At 35.8% G+C, this 20,791-nt stretch overlaps 1 protein-coding gene across 14 annotated transcripts in view; it reads left to right on the forward strand.

Moving 5' to 3' along the window:
• RIMBP2 (RIMS binding protein 2) overlaps positions 1 to 20,791 on the forward strand; it is a 126,586-nt gene that overhangs the window by 76,951 nt on the left and 28,844 nt on the right. For 13 of the 14 annotated variants that reach the window (XM_071763244.1, XM_071763242.1, XM_071763247.1 and 10 more), the window contains 6 exons: positions 393 to 482; positions 4,817 to 4,939; positions 7,154 to 7,258; positions 10,726 to 10,776; positions 14,554 to 14,758; positions 19,962 to 20,113. In XM_071763244.1, coding sequence (XP_071619345.1) covers positions 393 to 482; positions 4,817 to 4,939; positions 7,154 to 7,258; positions 10,726 to 10,776; positions 14,554 to 14,758; positions 19,962 to 20,113 — 726 coding nt within the window. Of the gene's footprint in view, positions 1 to 392; positions 483 to 4,816; positions 4,940 to 7,153; positions 7,259 to 10,725; positions 10,777 to 11,709; positions 11,731 to 14,553; positions 14,759 to 19,961; positions 20,114 to 20,791 lie in introns of all 14 variants that reach the window. The other variant, XM_071763243.1, reaches the window with a different exon arrangement.

The raw sequence follows: 20,791 nt of genomic DNA on the forward strand, positions 1-20,791 counted from the left end.
ACTTTGATAGCACCCTTTTTCTGGGAGCTAAATTCCTTCCCAGCTTTCAGTGGGGCAGCCAGCTTTGAGCCCTTTGTTACATCCACAGGGAGATTTTTTTAATTATTATTATTTTTTGTAGGCATCAGGCCTGTCAAGTCAGGTTATCTCTCTTTTCCCGCACATCTTTAATCAGCTCATCTATGGAAAACATGTGGGTTTATGATAGAGCCAGCTATAACTGGAAGATAATCTGCTGCTTCTGCACCTTCAGCCTTTGGTGCTGTGCCTGATATTACACTTAATAGTTTGTTAATACCAAATAATGCAAAAAAAATTGCTTCCTTAAGCACTTAATAGGATGTACTGTAATGGAGACAAATGGTCTCTAACACTCCTTATTTCTGTTTTAGGAAAATGAACTGAAGGATGCTGTACAAGAAAAGAGTCGCCTGAGCCTTCAGTATGCAAGTGTGTCCCAAAAAGCACTGCAATATGACCAGGTAACATCATGAGCACAGATCTCCTATGTTCATTAGTTACAAAAAAAATGATCCTGCAGAGAGGATAAAAGTAGATTGTATAGTACTTTTTTTCTGATTTTCTTTCTTCTACTTGAGAACTTAAAATAGTTTAATTAAAAATAAATCATAAAAAATTATTGTATTAAGAAATGTTATTTTCAAGTTATATTTTATGACACTAATAGATGCATATTTAAGACACTTGAAATGCATATTTTCTTTGTATTGTAAAAGGCATTAGGCTTTGGTAAAAAGATTTCAGTTATTTTGATAAGACTTGATCGTAAAATTCTATTATTTTTCTGAAAAATACTGATAGAAATAATTAAGATGTTGTAGCTATTTTTCATACCCTTCTGCATTATTTCTTTGTACTTTTAAATTTCTCAGTAAAATATACCAGGCCCTGACATAAAAAGCCTCTTAATACTAACCATTTTTCTTTGTGCCTGTCATGGGACAAAGGCTGTATTTCTGAGGTTATACCTGTGGCAAATCCTGCCTGTTGTGACTAGCATGGAAGCAGAGCTGGTTGGTGTTCCTTACCTCACCACATTAGCATTCAGTGGAAGAAACGTCATGAACCAGCCACTTTTACAAGGCTACATTTAGCTAAAAATAAAACTCCAATCTGGCATTTCTAAAGGCTTAAATGAGTTGCTCAGCAACCTTATTCATATTAGAAGAGCTGTAACTCACATAGGCTCTGATGAAAGTCCATCCTCAAAGCTTTCAGAAGAGTGGTAGCTCCATGCTGTGACATCTGTGTGTGTGTGTCACAGCCCACTGCTGAATTTCCAAACCAAAGGAGGTCTGACTAAGTCCCTGAGACAATGCACATTTCTGAAATTCATCAATAGCTGTGCATGTTCTCTACATTTTGTGTGTAGCACCTGGGATCGAAGCAGACCTGAAATCTACTGTTGTTGAGGAATTATTTTTTTTTTTTTTTTAAAAAGACAGTGTAATAATGCTTTATGATAGGAGGAAGCCATGTGTATCATAGCATCACTTCATTTTATTCATCCATCTGCCTCAAACTGCTTCCTTTTCTAATGTTTTCCTCCTGTTTATTGTTTACACATTACCTTTACTATTTACTTCATGAGATATATAAAGTGAAAGTCTTGCTTAGGCAGTGAAAGTCTTGCTTAGGCAGTTTCATGTTCTAGCTGACACAGGAAGAGCAAGCAGTGTTATTGCAGTGAGGGATCAGTACACTGGTGATGCTAAAAATGTTAGGCCTTTTTATCAGAAAGTGAAGAACTATGTGTATGGATCTAATAATGATTTATTGTGGGTAACTCTTACTATAGTGAAGATCTTGAGGTACATTGAAAAACCTATTAAAAGCTATTTAAAATATAAATGTAAAATGTCAATCTTTGACACATTAACCACTAACCTAGTAGTAAAATCACCTTCTACTGTTGTAGTATCAGTGTTTTTCATATTATTGGTGTTTGTTTTTGCAAATATATTAAATATTGTGAAAGGCACAGTGCAACAATTCTGCTTGCCTATGCCACTAATTTAATATCACAGCCTCAGTAGTATCCAAGACTTGCTTTAAGTGTGCCCTCTCACTTTTAACAATTTAGCAATGTGTGCAACCTTTGCAATATGCCTTGAATGTAAACAAACTTTGTGTTTGTCTTCTGTCATAGTAACTTTCCTGAAGGGAATTACTTGGATTGTGCAGTTTAATTGCATTTTCATACTCAGAAAGTATAAAACTGCACAATTTTGGATACAGAGTTCGGAGCAGAATTCTAAGAGTCAGGGCTTGTCCCCGAAGGGGAAAACTTACCTAAAAAAGTTCTTTTTCAGTCTTGAGAGCTGGACTGGAAAACAGGCCAACTTTATACAAGCGAGTGGGACTTGGAGAAGTGTGTATGTATTCTGATATGTAGCACAAATTACTATTCATTTTTGCAGTGTAGTTGCTGAAATTTGACTCTAGAAGGGAGTAGATACGAGGTTAACAACCTTTAAATCCACAAAATATAGCTAAAATTGTACATAACTTACATGGTTTAGTTATGGTACTCTGCAGTACAGAAATAAAAGTTGCATTCCTGGGGTGACACATTTCTGAAAAAAATTTGTGTCCTTAGGAGTACTGTGACACTGGTCTGTGACTCTTTTTCCTCCTCATCTGAATATTTATTGGCTAGTGTTTTTACGGAAAAATGGCATAGACATTACACATTCAGAATTTATTTCCACAGTAATTTCTGTATAATATTTTCTGATAATATATTGTATGAGAAATTGGTAGGTTGCTGAAGTCTAGAATAAAGGCAGATGCTGGGTTATAAGGCTTATGAAAGTTTTCATCAATTAAATGAATGTTTGTTTCTTTTTGAGTATGCTGGTTTTCAATGAGAAGCTTCTGTTTAAGTGTTAAGAAGTGGAAGACACTTTAGCAGCATTCTGGCCTTTGCAACTGACTAAAATAAGGTCATATTTAGTAAGTGTGAAGGTATGGGATGAAAATAGATTGGCTGATGCACTGAACAGAGAAACATTAGAGATGAAAATGTTCCCTTTTTCTGCCATTAAATTAGAACTATTTATGATGCCATTCTATTTAGGTCAACTGTTTTGCCACTGGGAACACTGAGGCTTTGATGTGCTCTGTAATTCAAGTTTATGTATATCCCATATGCTCCTGAACAGCCTTCTTGCAAAGAGCATTAAATTCACATTTAAAAACAAATGTTGTCTAACAAATGAAGAAAATAAGATTATGGACTCATCAAGTTTATACTGCCTTATGGGTTATAAGGAAGTGTATGTCACAGCATTCTATGCGATACAAAATCTTCAGAGATTCAGGCAAGGATGCCCTGTAAAAATAATAAAAGTTGTCAGAGTTGCTGGAAGTAATGAGAGTAATTCTTGGAAGGTGGTTTAGTAGGTTTGCTGAACGGAAATATTCACAGAACTTTGTTTGAAAGTGATCTGCCCCAAAAGAAAATAGACAGATTATCAGAGCCATTCGTGTATTCCTAAGTTTTAACGAATTTATGTTATGTGTTTTGATAAAAGATCCTGAGATGTGTAAAGTACTGACAGTCCTATCTGTCTCTGATTCATCTCTTTCCAAATTTATATTGGCAGCCTGATGGGTTCCGTTTGTTCTGATAGCCCCTTCACGGGCAGCAGCGAAAAGCACACAACAGAAAGGTATTGTGCTCACTAGACCCAAGAATTCAGACTATGATAACCAGTAAGTTTTAGAAAACTCTTTACAAAGGCCAGTTTTGGTACCAACTGTTTTAGACACAGGGGAAAACTGAAACCTAAGGAAAATAACCTTTTCTTGACATTTGTTCAAAATATTTTACTTCGTTCATCCTCAGTGGATTAGCTGAGAATCACAGTGACAAAGTTGCATCTTTGATGGTGATACCTCCTTGCTCCTTTTTGCTTCTTCATAATTCTTCGACAATATACATTGTCTGATTTGAGCAATGAAATACAATACAAAGGATGCAGGAGGTTAATAGATCCTGAAAATCCATTGTTTCTGTAGTTATGAAGAAAGGAGGAATGAGGAAAAGAATAATCCATGAACAGAAAAAAAAATTCTGCGGTTGACAATAATTGCATCAGTCCGTGTGGAAAACATGATTTGTTCCATTTTCCTCTTTCTTTTTTCTAGTCCAGTGCACTCTTAAGGGCCTCTTACAAAGGGGAGTACACGGGCTGTCTGCAACCATTTAGGTTGTTTGGTCCATGGCAAAATTTGCAAGTTAACAAGCTGGAGCCAGAAGGCAAATAGAAATGCTGACTCAGTTTCCAAAACTTTAGAAAATATCCAGGAGATATCCATGTCAGAGATTGCTTAATGCTATTTGTTCTTTAAAAGCACCAAGAAGTTACAGTAATCAAATAATAATGAAAAAAAGTACTGGTCACATCCTGAACTGAAGTTAAAAGGAGACATGAGCTGCACCAAGATAAAAGCCTCTGCCTTATCCTAATACTTTTTACTGCTTTGCCTTTCCTTAGTCAGTAGTCCTGCCAGCATTGTTTGTGCTTCTGTGCTTATTGGAACACTATTCACTAAAAATATTATTGCTCTTTCTTTTGCTTTCATACCTTCTGTCAACATCGCAGGGAAGTAGAAACAGTGTGTGAACATGATGTATTTTTTTAGCCCCTCACTGAACATTCCCTTCCATTTTTTTACACTCCTTTCCTATTTTCTCTTTGACTTTAACATGCAGAAATGTTTGTGTCAGATACAGTTGCCCCTTCACTGATTAGCTGTTTGGGAAATAATCACATATTAATTTTTCTAGGTAAAATCAGACTATGACCATCTTAGAGAAACCCTTCTCAGAGTGACCAAAGAACGAGATTTGGCTGTAAAGGTAAAACACCAGCTCCAAGCCAAGCTGGAGAACTTAGAGCAGGTCCTAAAGGTATGTACAATGCTGTAAAGCTCAGTCTTCTGATACTTCTGTTCCTTGTTCAGTGTTCCTGATGTTCATTCAGTCAGTCACAGAAGCATAAGTGCATTGCAGACTAGGGAACTGAATGCCCTTATTAGTTATGATAATACCTATGGAATAAACCAGGTACAATCCTGGTTGGGGGGGGTTTAATTGCTGTGCCAGGGAAGGATGATGCTGGAGTGAAGGAATCCTTTCTGCTTTCCATAAGACCATGACAATACTAATGTTACTGAGAGATACTTTTAGGTTAACACAAAATTATTTAAACTAAACTATTTTAAACTGATTATTACATAGTAAGGCTGGACCAGATGGTCCTTGAGGTCCCTTCCAACCTGGCATTCTACAATTCTATGATTTTCTGACTTGAAATTCCATGAACTATAGATAACGAAATACGTATTCTCGGAAACAGAGAATTTAAAAGCTGGGGAGAATCACAGATCATGTATTGCAATCTGTTTCTTCATTGCATTTTATAGATAAACTGTATGGTCACAGTAGTAATTATTTGTTGATCCCTGCAAAGGACTAGAAATCTTCTGTAGTAGCTGTTGTAAAAATAGTAATAACTTAATGATATCAAAATATGCTGTACCAAATCTGGCACTAAAACTTGATAGAGGAAATGAGATCTTTGGGTTTTTTTCCTGACAGTTAAGGTTTTAATCAAACATGCAAATGATGTGATTGTCTCACCATTTCTTGAATATAAGAAATTCAGTGATGCTCCATCTGTGTCAAGGTTTACATAAGAACTGATGGAAGTTGCTGAACTCATTAAATGTAGCTTCATGCTAATTTAAATGATGAGTAACACTGGTTAGCAAAATAGGTTATGTTTATGCAGATGAGAAGAGAATCAAAACCATTATTTTTGGTCATTATTAAAGACCGAGAATAGAAATTTCCCATTAGCAGATCCATTTAACTCTTGTACACTATGCACAGTTCAGAAATGTCTGGTCAAAACAATGAATCCTCACAAAACTCCTAGAAAACATTCCATTGCTGGCAGTCAAAACTGATGAATTGGAAAAATCTTTGATTTTGTTGTTGTTGTTTTTAATCAACATCCCAAATGAAAATAAATAAATCTCAAGCAGAGGACAAATGAAGCATTGGAGACATTGCTATTTCCTTTGCAAACACATTCAGATTGTGAGAAGCCAGCCTTGCTGTACTCTCCCTCTTTTTGTTATGAGTAAGATGTAGCAGAGAATAGCAGCTCATTAATGGTTAGCAGTGTGCTTGATAAATTTTTCTCTTGTACACAGTAAGAGATATTTTTGGCTGTCTTGTCAATTTTACCATGCATTTGTGTTCCCAAGTGTTGATTCCTAATATGTTTGTGTGTAATAACTCATGGCACTGCAGATAAGACATTGTGCCTCTGCTCTGAGTACTAGGGGAATAATAGGTAATTTGGAAAATAAAAATCTTTAATACCAGTTTCACCAGAGAAGAGATCAGAATCTGTGAAGAGATCTTTCTTAACTCCTATTTATTAACAGGGTGTATGGAAGCTCCAGTAATATTGGGAGAATAATACTAACCTGTAATGAAAAAGATTTCTATCTGTAAAGGGTATCTTGACGTTGTTCAGCTTGTGCTCTTCCCAAGAACCTTTTCATATTGCTTTGAATCACTAGCAGCAACTGTATTTCAAAAGTTGTTTTTGAATATTGTAGACTCTCTGTTGTCCAGCTCCACCTGTGTTAGTTTTGCTCTAATTTCCTATAAATAACAGGCAGAAATTAGCAAATGTAAGCTATTTTTGGGGTCATCATGTGCAAAACAAAGTACAAAACTACGATATCCTAGATGAAGAGGCATTTAGGGAATTGTCAATCTAATCTTTTCCCAAGCTTTAATTTTTCAGCACAATGCCACTTAAAAACATGTGCATAAGATGGATACTGTTCACTTGTGCATCCCAGAGGCCATACTGATGGCAGTGGCAGAGTCACAGAGATTGCTTTCAAAATGCCTGAATTTAGCATTAACAATATTCCCCTAAGTACTGGCCACATGCAAATCCTATCCAGTTTCCAGCTTGCCTGATCCGAGAGATCTTTTCTGTTGGAAGGAACAAGTACATGCCTGGGAATGGCAGCAGATTTAGCTGCAGGTAGAGGATGTTGGAGCCTTCTGAGAGTTTTTGTGCTTCCTTTGACACAGCATATGCGAGAGGCTGCTGAACGGCGGCAACAGCTGGAGTTGGAGCATGAGCAAGCCTTGGCTGTCCTCAACGCCAAACAGCAGGAAATTGAGCTCCTGCAGAAGGTAAGTGGAGAAAGGGAAAGGCAGGTGAAGCAGCAAATCCCAGAACACAGGTCAGAAAACACAGCTTCTGGTTTAAAGGAACTTAAACCACAGCTGCCAAACTGACTGCTGGGCTGGGCTGTCCTGAGTGACTGTGCAGTGTGAACAAGTGGGTGCTGGATTGACATGGCTGTACTGATGGATTTATAAATGTTTATGCTAGGGAAAATTAGCCTGGACAGTATATGAGTCCTTGTATTTTCCAATAGGGAGAAAAGGTATACTAATACATGTATTTCCTCCGTATTTCCATTGCTTCCCACTATACTAGGCTCAGGAATATTTGTATATTTCTTGAATGTCAGGAAGGAACTGTCTTAGTTTCAGGATAATCAAAAGATGGGAAATCCACCATTTTTCCAGTTTCCTGGAACATTTATACATTCTCACTGACAATATTTGGTTAGGATTTCCTTAACTTCCTTTCCCAGACACGCAATTCTAACTGCCTTTCTCCACTAAATTAAATTAAAATAAATCCTTGTTGAGGTACTTGCACATCAAAGTTATATTCTTTTTTAAGAACTAAGCAATTAAGTACCTCATTTCCAAGCTCACTCTCTAATTCACAAATCATTTAAGATGTCTATTTTTTTTACACCGCAGCTTCTCAGTATTCATTACAATAAACGTGGTATTGCATTTCAGTCTTACCAAAATCACTCCAGTTTTCTCAACACTAATGTTGGTTTTTCAAGTTGCTTATGGAAATAATAATAATGCTAATGATAATTTGGTAAGGAATTGGCATAGAAGGACATTCTCAGAAGAATAAAAAGAAGTATCTAAATATAGTTTGCTTGAAATAGAAAGCTTCACCTGATTAAATGAAATATTAATTATCTTAATTTTCTTTTCGCCTTTCACAATGAATCTATTTAGGCATATTTCACAATGCCATTTCTAGCTATATTCAACTGTTACACTTGAACTTCCACATAAATGTTGCACTTAAATTTCTTAGGAAAGCAAATAAATTAAATAAAGTTACAGGCTTTCTTCTTGCTAAGCTTTGTCATATTCTTCTAATAAATCCCCATTACATGGCTCTATAATACTGTTTTCTGCATTCATTTTTACTAATCTTTAGCATGATAGACTTCAAGTACAAAAAAAGTTGTATTGTAATTGGTGTTTATTCAATGCAGCTAGCTCAGCATCTGTAGCCAGTGATTAAATTCTTGTTCAGTGGATCTTACAGAGCATGGAATACAAGATCATTTATGCTAAAAATTACTTTCTAATTATCATTCACTGCTATGTTCTATAATTTTAGCTTAGAATTCCTATGCTGAAATCCACTATAACAATTCATCTATGCATTACTTAGTAGAAACATTAAAGAAATAATTCTTCCTTCTTACTGGTTTCATTCATTAGCTTGAAATATTTCTCCTAAGACTTTGCACAGACACTCATTTTCACCCTAAAATATCTTATTATTTATGGGATTAAGTTGCTATTTTATCTTTTCTAATTTTTGTATTTATGATAAGTATCTGTGATAAATGAACATTCTACCCATCACACCTCTTGACAAAATCCACATGTGGTATTCATTATAGATTCCACTCGAAAAAGAGGGGATTTTTATACATATGTTGATTTTCAGCACTCCCAAGCTCAGATTCTTTTTTGATTTTCTTCATTCTTTTTCATTCATCCTTTTCAACATTATAATGTAGTGTATATTTTCAGAACAATTATGTAAATAAATCTGTTGCCTGAGTGAAGCTCACATTTCATCCAAAGCTGACCTTCCAATGTGTACCTATACATCTGTGTTCAAGTCTTTCTTCATTTTTTTTTAATTATGAGATTTATGTAATTACTTGAAAAAGTACCTGGACATGACAGCAGTAACTCTGGGTGCTAACAGGATGACATTTTACAAAATATCTTGTTACTGTCATAAAGTTACTGATGAACCAGAGAAACTCTCACTTTAAAATCAAAGCAATTTCCTGGTACAGTCTGGTACATTTGCTGTCACAATTTGATATTAGAAATAAAAATTCATTGTATTTTTCATATATGGACAGACTGATCAGATTTTCAGCCTAACAGGGAGAACATAATATTGTTCATCAGGGTTTGGTGTTAATAAGGAATCGGATGGGCTTTTTCTGATAGTTTGAAGTGAAAAAGCAACAGCTAGTGATGCAAGTTTTCTAATCATTTATCAGAAACTCATATGCTGGTGAGATTTTATTAAACTTGTACTGATGGATAACACCAGGCTTCCTATTACTTGTCAGATGTTTGCTAGTGCTTCTGGAGCCAATATTCTGTCAGGTGCTAGCAAGGAGTCTTACTACTGTAAAATGAAAAGAAATATGACTATCCCTGCAGTCCAAAGGAGACTTTATTCCCATGCATGACAGTGAGGCATAGTTTGGCTGTATGTCTTACGGCCTGACCTAGCTTCAGCTGAAACCAGTAATGGGGTAGGGTTGCTTTCACAGATAGGAATATGAAGAAAATACTCAGAGAACAATGAAGTTAACATAGCCGTGTTGGTGTCCATCATGGGAGCATCTGGCCCGTTAGATTAAGAAGTCCCTGGTGTGTTGCACTCTACTAATTTGGAGGATAATGCTTTTTCTCTAGTGAGGAATGTGCAGAATATGGTCTTTGGGTTACAGTAATAAATAGCTGAAAGGCAAAGTTAGTTCATTGCACTGCTGCCAGCCTGCTGCAATGGTTAATAACATCTTTTGCTTATCTTGGGCAAGCTCCTATAAAGAAGATGGTGGAAGCTTAAATGGAAGTAAGGGAGGAAAGCACAAAGTTACTGAGTACTGGTTTTATTTGTTTGTTTCTCAGGTTTAGACTTTTCCCAAGCAAAAATACCAAATTTCTGAGCTGCATGAAATAGTTTTCTGCTCTTATTGATTCCCTCTTTTTTTTTTTTTCTTTGAGTCAGTTAACTGGGCCCTAAAAGTTGCAGTCCAGGTTACAGAAAACCTTTCTTGTGCTTGCCTTGAAGAGTTTTGTGAGCTATTTACTTGGATGATGAATACTGTTTTGCATATAACGAATGAGCTTAATTTTTGTGTTGCTTTCTCCTAGCTGGTCTTAATATAAATCTCCCGCAATGTAGAATAAGTTAATTTTTCATTTTTAATTTGGAGGATTTCAGAAAGATTTCTTACGTGTTCTTGCAGTGTGTTGAGCATGCTTGTCTGAGGTAACAAAATACCAATGCTATTAAGCTTCACTGAGATTTAATCTCCTAAAAATAAGCAGTTATTTCAGTGGCTTGGAACCAAAGCACTATAGTACTATTGACAGATCCATCCCTTCAAGACTATAATTGGCTTTGGATTTGAGTATACAGTTTTCTACTTTATGTGGTTAGAGGATACTGTATGTGGCATGACTAATTTATTTTTCTCTTTTTCTCCTCTTTTTATTCTAAAAACAAGGCTCAGGTTGAAGCTAAGAAGGAACATGAAGGAGCAGTTCAGTTGCTAGAGGTAAGGAGATATCCCCCACCGTTGGTTGTGTAGGTTCCATTCGGAATGTGGTAACTTTACAGTTATCTGTTCTTTGTTAATGTTCTTTATTCTTTCATGCAAAATAGGTTTTCACTGATAACTACCAAACTAGTTTTTCTGTGTGAGGAAAAGGTTATTATAGGTTATTAAGGCTTAACATACTGGACATATAAAGAACACATGAGACCATAGACTAATTATAGCAAGTGTTGCCAAAATTTCACTTAGAATTCTTTCTTTAGCAGGAAGAAATTTCTAGTCTTTTTACCTTCTCACAGCAGCTCTTCTTTCTGTGTAGTTCTTGCTGGCCATGTGTTAATGGAAAGTGGGTTTTAATGCATTTAAGTGCATTTTAAAGATGCATTGATCATCTCTAAAAGATTTTTTAATTGTTTGTTTATAATATTCCCACAAAGATTTAGTCATATGCTTTCATTATCATCATATCTATTGTTTGTTTTGCCTTTATGAACATAAGATTAAAATACTATTTCATGTCTGGTGGAAAGTACATGATGCAGGAAAACATAAGTAGAAAAAAAGCAGGCAAGTGATTTGTTACCCCCTCAAGCTAATAAAAATTCCTAGTTAGATGATTTGTCTGCAACCTCCAACTTGCATTAACCCCCATCAAGGTTTCCTAAGCTTTTGCTTTTTATTGCCCTAAACCCATTAATTTTTAGCATTTTATTTAATCTGCCTTTTGCACTTTTCAGACCAGCAGTGGTGTTGATTTCTGATAAAATCTAAAGCGTGGATTATGTTAATGCATGTTTTTACACCTGTTAACTGTTCTGATATGTTTTGCTTTGAAATGTAAAAAAAGTGTTCAAAACTGTTTTTATTTCTTTATTTCACATATCTTTGTTTACTGTGTCTTGTTTGGAATTTATTGCTTTGCACTTCATCCAGAACACCTTGGACAGCATGCAGGTATTTTAGGGCATAAATTCTCCTTTCTCTGTCCTGAATCTTGCACTTTTCCCTTTAAAATGAGTACAGTAGTCCTGCCTCACCTTGCATGGAATATGTGCTAGAACCATTGTTATGCAAGCATGCTTGGCACTTATTTGCCTAATACTGAATCACTAAAATGAAAATTTTATTTCAACAAGAGATTAATCTTCAAATATAGCATGACTTAATGAGAACTGAGACTGTTTCAGAAAGTTAATTTCTTATGAGCATGCCCAGTAAGAATGGTTTGGTAGTTTATTCAAGACTGTAGCTTTCCAACTGTGGATTTTGTCTGAATTCAGATTGTTTCCTTTTTTAGTACGAAGATGATTTTTCGTGCTGTTTTCACCTGGGGTTGATTTATTGAGCCACATACTGAAAGTTGTTGCAGCTACATAAACCATCAAACTGTGATTTATGTTATTTATATTTATATTATATATTTATATATTTATATATTTATATATTATTCTTTTATATATTATATATATTTATATTTATATATATTTATATATTTATATATTTATATTATATATTTATATATATATTTATATTTTATTTATATTATATTTATGTGATTATGTTATTTCTGTAGCAGAGCAAGCCAGCTAATTACTAGTCTGAATTCATGCCTGTCCACCTGGAAATTTGTTCATCATCCCTATCTGTCTTGTGCCAACAGTATCTGTCTTGTAATGGATGTAGTCTGCTTTGTTTTCAATTTGAGAAGCTTTTTGAGAAATAGCACTAGGTATTATAGGAGAAACTTGGCAAGTCCCAGGTGATGTCCATTCAATATGATCTGCAGCAGAGAGTGTCTTGCAGCCATTGCTATAGGCAGATCCACTTTGGAGGAGATGTAGATTTGGTACCTCTGTGCTGCCATCATTAGGATAGGCTGTATGGGCAGAACCTTGGCATGGAATAAAAACTTGGTACTTCTGAGAGCATAAGCACAGTCCTCACTCTGCAGTGGCATACTTGAATATGTAGATTTTCTGCAGGGAGGTAAGTCTGGCTGGCTAACAATGAACCAAGCACCTGCCTTAAGTCAAGAAAAGCAGATGTGTATGGGGATGCCTCCTGCTAGTACTATTGTAGAACTTAGGGCAGTTTGTCTTTACATAGTAGCAGCTTCTTGCTCACTTCTAACTTGCAGTCTTGAGTAAAAGAAAATTGAAGTAAATAAAGTAAATAAAGTCATTTTTCTTCCAAGCTTTGTACTGTTGTGAGAGAATAACTTGAAGACTCTAGATACTAAAAAAAGGCATATGCTGAAATGCAAATGGCTTTTAAATTAATAGTAATAATACATTAAATTTAATTTTTGCAAAACATATTTTAAAGCAGCCTTAGCATCTTGTTGGGGTCTGGATTGTGATGCTGTTATTTTTCATTTTATGCTAGAGTTTCCATAATTGCATGTGGAAAGGTCAGTATATATTCTCAGAGAGCTGAACAGCTCATTCTTAAACTTTTAATTAGAAAGAGAGGATCAAAAAAAAAAAACACAAAAAAACCAAAACAACTTTACAGCTTTGTTTGTTTGTTTTTAAGGTTTTCTTAAAGTTATACATAGATGCCTTATTCATACAACAAATTAACAAGGAGAAAAAGCTCACATTTTCGTTGCTGTAAACCACAATGAAAAGATTAAAGACAAAATTCTAAGCATTTAACGTTTTTGTAAAACTCCCACAATGTCTCTGTATCTCATTGTTTTCTGTTTCATAGTCAGGCAGATAGATACCCTGAGACTTCTTTAGCAGATCTAAATTAATTTGTTTTATGAATAAAAAAGGTACTATATCCTCTAAATTCCATGTATCTTTAAGAATGTAATCAAAAAAGGAAAACAGCAGTGCTAAGTCCCTGCTAGAAAATTTGGATTTTTGTGATCTACTGGGAACTGTTTCTTCTGTTTAGCTGCGCTAAGATTTTTGTATAGGTGATATGTAATCTATGTAATCTATTTCTTAATATGTGATACATGCACATTTTTCTTTTTAGGAAGTGCTAGTACAGTTGAAGGAATGTAATTGGTAGCCAGGTGTCCTTTTCAGTGCAGTTGTTTAACCAGGCATGTACTATAAAGGGGTTTTTAATGAAGGAAAGTGATGTTTGCTCATCATAAAGCAACAGATTAGGGTATATAATGCTACTTCTGCTTGCAGTGTTTGAGTCACAGCACATGAGTGCTCCCTAGGTTTCACATGGCAGTCTTGCTCTGGCACATCTCCAGAGTACAGAAAATTGTTTGTCCCTATGTGAAAATCAGACCTCAGAAATTCTCAGAAGTTCTCTTGATTCTTCAGTCTTTGCAAAAGGTGTTTATATGCTCTTTCCTAACTCTCTGGACATTCTAGATTTGTGGGGGTTTTTCTCTCCAGGAATATCTAGTATATACAGCCTGTTTGTGAATGCAAGTCAAAATTCGAATGCATTATATTGAAAATATTATTATATCCTTAATTTAGCTGGTACAATGAATATGCAGATTTGGATAAAAGGGTTTTCTCATGCTTCGGAGTCTTCACTACTCTTTATTTGTGTTTTGAGTAGAAGTTGTAGAAGAAATCCTGAATTCCCATGTCCTTGTCATTCTGTCCAGTGATTTTTATTTTTTTTTTTTTTTAGCACAGCCAAAATAGTATTGAGGAATTTCCAGTTTAGAAAGTGGGGATGAGAGGCATACTACTGAAAAGCTTAGCTCCAAATGTGGGTAAAACTTTAAGGGAGAAAAGTGAGATTTTCACTCTGGTCTCAGTCAGGTGTCTGTATTCTGTCTTGCTGGTGCAGGCCAAGGTTCGAGAGCTAGAGGAGAAATGCCGGACCCAGAGTGAGCAATTTAACCTCCTGTCCAGAGAACTGGAGAAGTTCCGACAGCAAGCAGGGAAGATTGATCTCCTGAGCAGTAACTCCGTGGCATCCTCAGATATCTCTGGTTCTCCTGGTAAATCTCTATCCCAGTTAATGAATGGAATAGCCACTTCTATAGGCAAAGGTAAGGAGCAGTATTTTATTTATGGGTATCTGTGCCCCCCTGTTGGCTTTAAGATGCAACTCAGTGATGAAAATAGAGTTTAATTGTACAAATGGAGGATAGAATTCACTTCTCTTCCTGTTTTGTGACTTGTTTAAATTTCAGAGTTACTCATAAGCCCTTGCTGAAGTTGTTCTACTTTTATTTGGGCACTGCTGTAAGCAGAATTCTCTGTAATTGTTGCTGGGTGTAGTGATGAGAAATCTGTTCAGTGTTAAAGTGATATATTCCTTATGTAAATACCTGTTTTGGCTGGAAGATAGCTTATACAGGCTTTGTTGTAAAGCTTTCTGTTTGAGGGGCAGGAGCTGATCTGCTATCTCATGGAAGTAGCAGTTAATGGAGAAATAAAGCACAGAGAGATGTCCACAATGCATTAGCTGTTACATAAAAGAAACTTGGAAATAGAGCTGGGTAGAAAATGGGAAAACTGAATGGAATACTTTGGCAAACAGGAAAATGTTTCTTGTTTAGTTGCATGTGTTCAGCAGAAAATAGGCATGTCTCCATAAACAACTGGAAGTCAAACATTTTTAAAAGTTAAAAAATCAATGGAAACAAATGTTGTCTACAGAAAAAAAAAATTTTGCCACAAAGAGATTTTCATGGGATATATTTTAACAGACCCGGACTGGGTCTACAGTTAATATCTAATATCTACAGTTGTTTATTGCACTCTGGAAATGTGTGCATAAATTTGAATGTGTAACTGCCAGGTGTTTCAGAAACAGAGAAGTCACAACAATAATATTGTTGAGTTTTAAAATAAATGGAGAATGTAAAGGAAAAGAAAAAAAGAAAAAAAAAAAGAAAAACCCCATCTCTATTGGTGTTCTTACACTCACAGTGCTAGGATCTTCAACTCAGTATGTTATTTTCTAAGATCTGTACTGAACTTTTGCCAGGTCATGTTATTTTGCCAGAGGCAAATGCTTGCCCTATCTATATAACTTTGTTAATGATTCATTATTCATAAGAAAATTTAAAAGATTGAGGCAAGAGGTTACCTTAGGACACCTAGAGGTAACTTACCCCTAAATTGCTTTTTAGATTGTGTGTTATAACTACTTTGTTACCAAAGCTGAGGAGTGTGCTCACCAGCTCAGCATCACCCATGCTAGAACTTCAGCTGCTTATTCTGCACAGCAATACTTGTCAGGTAATTTCCATTACTTACAGGTTCCCCCAGAGCTGCTTTAAAATAAGTATCAAGAAGAACTGGAAAAATTAAATAGTCTTGACTTTTTTTAATTTCCTCTTCCTAAGCTTCTAGAAAAATTTGGAGGCATAGGGCTCAGAAATCACATTATTTCCCTGTTGTTGCAGATAAGCACTTATTTTCAGTGAAGGGTGCTAAACTCCATGTGAAATGAAGTCAAAAGGAACCAAGGTGACATTGTTTCTTTCATTTCACTTCAGTAACTTTGTACTGTGTATGCCTTGGCTTTTTGAACACATAATTTGAGCTGTTTGCAGTTTTTCCCACTGTGGCACATACTAGTTTCTAGGCTTTTCTGGAGCAAAGTGCACTAAACGCAGAATTCAGAAGGCATTACCTGCTAACTAAAAGAATTTAGTAGAATTTGCCTTAATAGCAAGAGGATTAACCCTTCATGTCTCTAAGGACAGGATTTTCAAAGCAGCAATTAACTTTAAGGGAAAAGGTAATTAGCTGTTGAAATGTCCTTTAGGCAGCTGGAGAAGGTCCAGTCTGTATCTCTGGGATGGATCTAAATAAGCCCCAATCCTGAAATGAAAACCAACTAAAGTTTTGAGGTTCTCAGTCAAACTCCCCAAATGAACATGTTTATTCTTGAAATACTGATGGGCACAGCTTTTAAAAAGCCTTCAAAACATAACAAACACATTTTCCAAGAGAGCCTTGACTAAAAAGGCAGGAAGCACAGCTAGGTCTGTTCTGGTCATTTAAAGGCCTGGCTCTGTAAGCCTTTGCTCATAACCTATTGATTTTTCTGTGGCTTAAGAGTTCAGCTCCTGCAGCACCAGTGTGTAAACATCAGAAAGCCTTGGACAGTTATTAATTCCCAGTCTGAATGGATAACAATAAAGTCATGTTGGAGCAAGTGGGCAGGATTTCTAAATATTGAAACGAACCATTTCACAGTAATGATACTAATGCTACAGCAAGTTCTTCAAACCAGCAGTGTAATTATTTTTATTATGTGTGAGAAAGAAAGAACACAAGAGGGAACACAAGGACAGCTTTCAAAGCAAAGCAAATGACGGAAATGAGATCAGTTTATGACCAGCTGCTTTGCCTTAATTGGTGATGTTTGAATGTATCAGGAAATGAAATAAACCTAGCCAGAATAGATTAGAATGTAAAAAGTGCACTCTAAACATATAATAATGGCACAATCAGATACAGAAACCTTAAGATTTATTATTCATCAGATAAAAGGCTCATTTAAATGGCCTTTCCAGATAATTTAGATAGACCATAATGAATCAGCAGTTCAAACAAATAAAATGGAAAGTCTAATTTTACTACAAGTATGACCAGCTTTGATTCTGCTGAGACATTTAAATTCAGTCTGCTCCTCTTCCTTAGCTCCTTCTTTTAAAGGGTGTCCTTCAAACTTCCTTAGCAGCTATTTGGCAGTCATGGGAAAATAAAGGACTTTCTGAGCTTGTATGGATTTCACGAGGCTTTAGAGACAAAAACTCCATGGTTTTATAAGGTTCTTCTCTAGTATTTAAAGAAAATGAGACATTTCTAAAAGGTGCTTCTAAAGGTGCTTCTAAAAGGTATTCTTAAGGACTGACCACTTGTATATTTCATTTTTACTTTTAGTTTTTTCCAAAGGCAAATACAAAATGAAACATGAATTTCATTTTTTTTCCCGATAGTTTTCAGTGAGTTAACAAGTTTTTAAAGAGGTTTTATGGGTCCAATTCCTTCACATTCTGTTGCTCAAGCCCAGGGGCATCAATGAAATTGCCTTGGATAAACAAGAAGACCTAGTTTGAAATTCTTTTATATTTTGGAGGTAAATTTAGGCCAGTTCCTAAATGCAGCAATTTTTATCTGTACTTATGTATTCACAGACTGCAGAAGCAGACGTCCTCTATAGCAAGGCTCAGCAGTTTACAGAGGTTTCAGAAGGAAGGTGTATCATGCACAGTGAATCTCAATTTTGCTTTGTGCAAAGGCATTGCATGATAATGCTTGTGGGTTGGTTTGGGTTTTTTCCTTAAAATAGGAAGTGGGGTATCTTGAGTAAGCTGTTTGGAGTTGTTAGCGCCATCAGGAGCCATAGATGTGTCCAGTCTGCAATTATAACTGCTACACATTTTTCTCTCCTATCTATTAAGGACCTGAGGTAAATTTTCTATGCCTTCTTTTACAAGTGGGAAAAATAAAATAGTTTAATATCTCCTAGAGTCTTGATATTCCTTGGAGTTCTTGATAATGTGTGCTCCTGTCGTGGTTATCATCCTGTATGTATGCAAAGCAAGGGATGTATTGTACAAGAATCTTTCTCCACATTTTATATCTAGTGCAATTAATTTAATTACAAAGCCTGAAAAATCCAGGAGGTATGAGACCAAACAGAATTTTGAATGAATAATCACAGTTGAACCAATTATTTATAGGCTTGGCACTGAGAGGATTATGTGGAAAGCACAGTAACAGCAAACAGAAGGAACTAAATTGACTAAAGGTTTCTGAACAGGGATGACTTTTCTATTACATGTTTGAGAAAGGTTCCAAGAATAAAAAGTGTGCCCTTTTCCAGCCTGGGGATTGCTGTAAGCAGGGCTGGTTGTAATTAATCTTTTGTATGATGACTTGTATATTCTCCTGCTGTCAAGTGCTTAAGCTGTCCTGCTGTAAATTACAGTGATGCAGAGAAAATTAATGATACTGGACTAAGGAACACATCAGAAAAACCCCCAATGTGCTTTGGAGCTTATTCTTCTCTGCAATATGAATAAAGAGGTTCCACTGATAATTCCTGGTGATGTGTCTGAGAAGCTTGCGTTTCCTTAGCAAAACAGTGCTGTCCAGACTTCTGGCACAACTGGACAGGAAATGCTGAACCTACATATATCCATGGTCAGAAAAATTAGAGCATAGGCTCATTATGTTAATGAGAGAGAAAAGAGAAGGCACTCTGCAAATCTGATTGTGTCAGCAACGCCCTAAACTGTGCTTTGCTGTAACTTCTGCTGATGCTGCAAGTATAATTAGGCTCAGTTTACAATTTCCTGCTTGTTTACATGTGGTGTGGGGACTAAACTAACAGTAAAAAAGAAAAATTGCAGATGCATTTAACATTACAGCTTGTTAGTCTCTCTTGCAACCTTGGTGAAGTTGTTCTTTTTACTTGTCTTCCCTCACTATTAGGGCCTGGTTTTCACTTGAGTCAATAGGAGATGAGTGTTGGGCTATCTCCTCATGTCCTTTAAATATGCAGCATAGACTGTTTCTCCTTTTTGCTTTTATGTCCCTTAAAAAGCACAATAAAAATATTAAAAAAGGATTTCTAGATATTTTTCCTTTTTTATAGTCAATGTGTTCTGTTTTTTAGAAACCAGAGAGGTGGCAATGTGATGTGTTTTAGTACGGATGTTAACAAGGAGCTCTTAAAGAGAGGAGATCTTATATTTTCCTTAAGAAATATGAGGCAGATGCCCTTACTGCCCTGCAAAAAGCCAAACCAGTTCCCTTGATTTCAGAATGAATATCCTGCTAACTGAGTTATTAGCATTTCAGTCACTTTTTAGAAGATAAATGCACAACTTGATTCTACTTCCAGTATATGACAGAGTATCCAAAAGAAAAAGAAGGGTTCCAGCAGCTTTTTAGTGCTGGGAACATCAAAGAGCATAACAGAAACTGTCTCCAAAGATAGCAAAGTGCTCAGAACAACAGTGGACTTCTTTTCATTGGGGGAAGCCTTAATTTTTTTCAATACCTTTACCTTCTGCATTATTTTCTATGACATATTGTTCACTTATGTAATTTACCAGAAAGTTGGGAAGTAATAGGCTTAGCAAATTGTATTCTCTGTGGTCTACCTACCTTAGTATTTTTCTAGAATGATTTCTAAGAGGAGAAAATAATTCACTGCATCTTGTCAGCTGGCAGCTTCTTGTTGAACAACGACTTATTCTCCTTTGTTTTGTTCACTGATAGGTCACGAGAGTCCTCCTGGAAGTCGTTGTGTGATCTCAGAGTTTATACGACCCCTTCAAGTATCTGGAGACAAACCAGAACAATTGTCTGTCAAACCTACATTTCTGTCCAAATCAAGATCTGGTACCCCAAGATGCAGATTTGATTCAGACGTGAGTCTTTTCTTAATGTTTTGCTGAAAAAGTATGCTTTGGGGACAAGACTTTACCAGGGGACTGGTAAAGGCTGATCCACCTGCTTTGAAAAAATGAAGATGTGAATGTTCTCATTTTCTGAACAACTTGGGAACATGACCAGTGGGAATTTAACTGACATTTTCAATGAAGTCTGAGCTGATATCCTATTTACACAGCACAAAAATGGGATGTATGAGAACCTCAGGCTTCCATGAAAACCTCAGCCTTCAGTGTTGGATTCAGTTACCATTTTGGTAAATTATAGAAGGGTTAAATACTTAAGCCAATTTCATATAGGCACGCAGCCATGCAGATTTTACCCCTCAACTTAGTCCTGAATCCCATTCTTCATCTTAACAGAAGTAAATAAACAGAAACTCTAAGCATTTTTTTCTGTCTGATATATATTCATTGCTACTGAACCTGTGAAAGTTGATAGAATCAAAATGTTTTGAAATGGATCACAAACCATGAGTATGTTGTAGCATATTCAACAAAATAGTAACTTCTTGTATAGTTGAAATTCCATATGCATATCCAAGGATTATCCAAAACTAAATACATGTGTATTTACAACAACTCACCATTACTACAAAGTGAGAACATTCACTACTTTTTTGAAGAGGCAACAGAAGAAGCAGCCTGAACAGTCAA

Source organism: Heliangelus exortis, chromosome 19 (genome assembly GCF_036169615.1).
Source record: "Heliangelus exortis chromosome 19, bHelExo1.hap1, whole genome shotgun sequence".
Lineage (NCBI taxonomy): Eukaryota > Metazoa > Chordata > Aves > Apodiformes > Trochilidae > Heliangelus > Heliangelus exortis.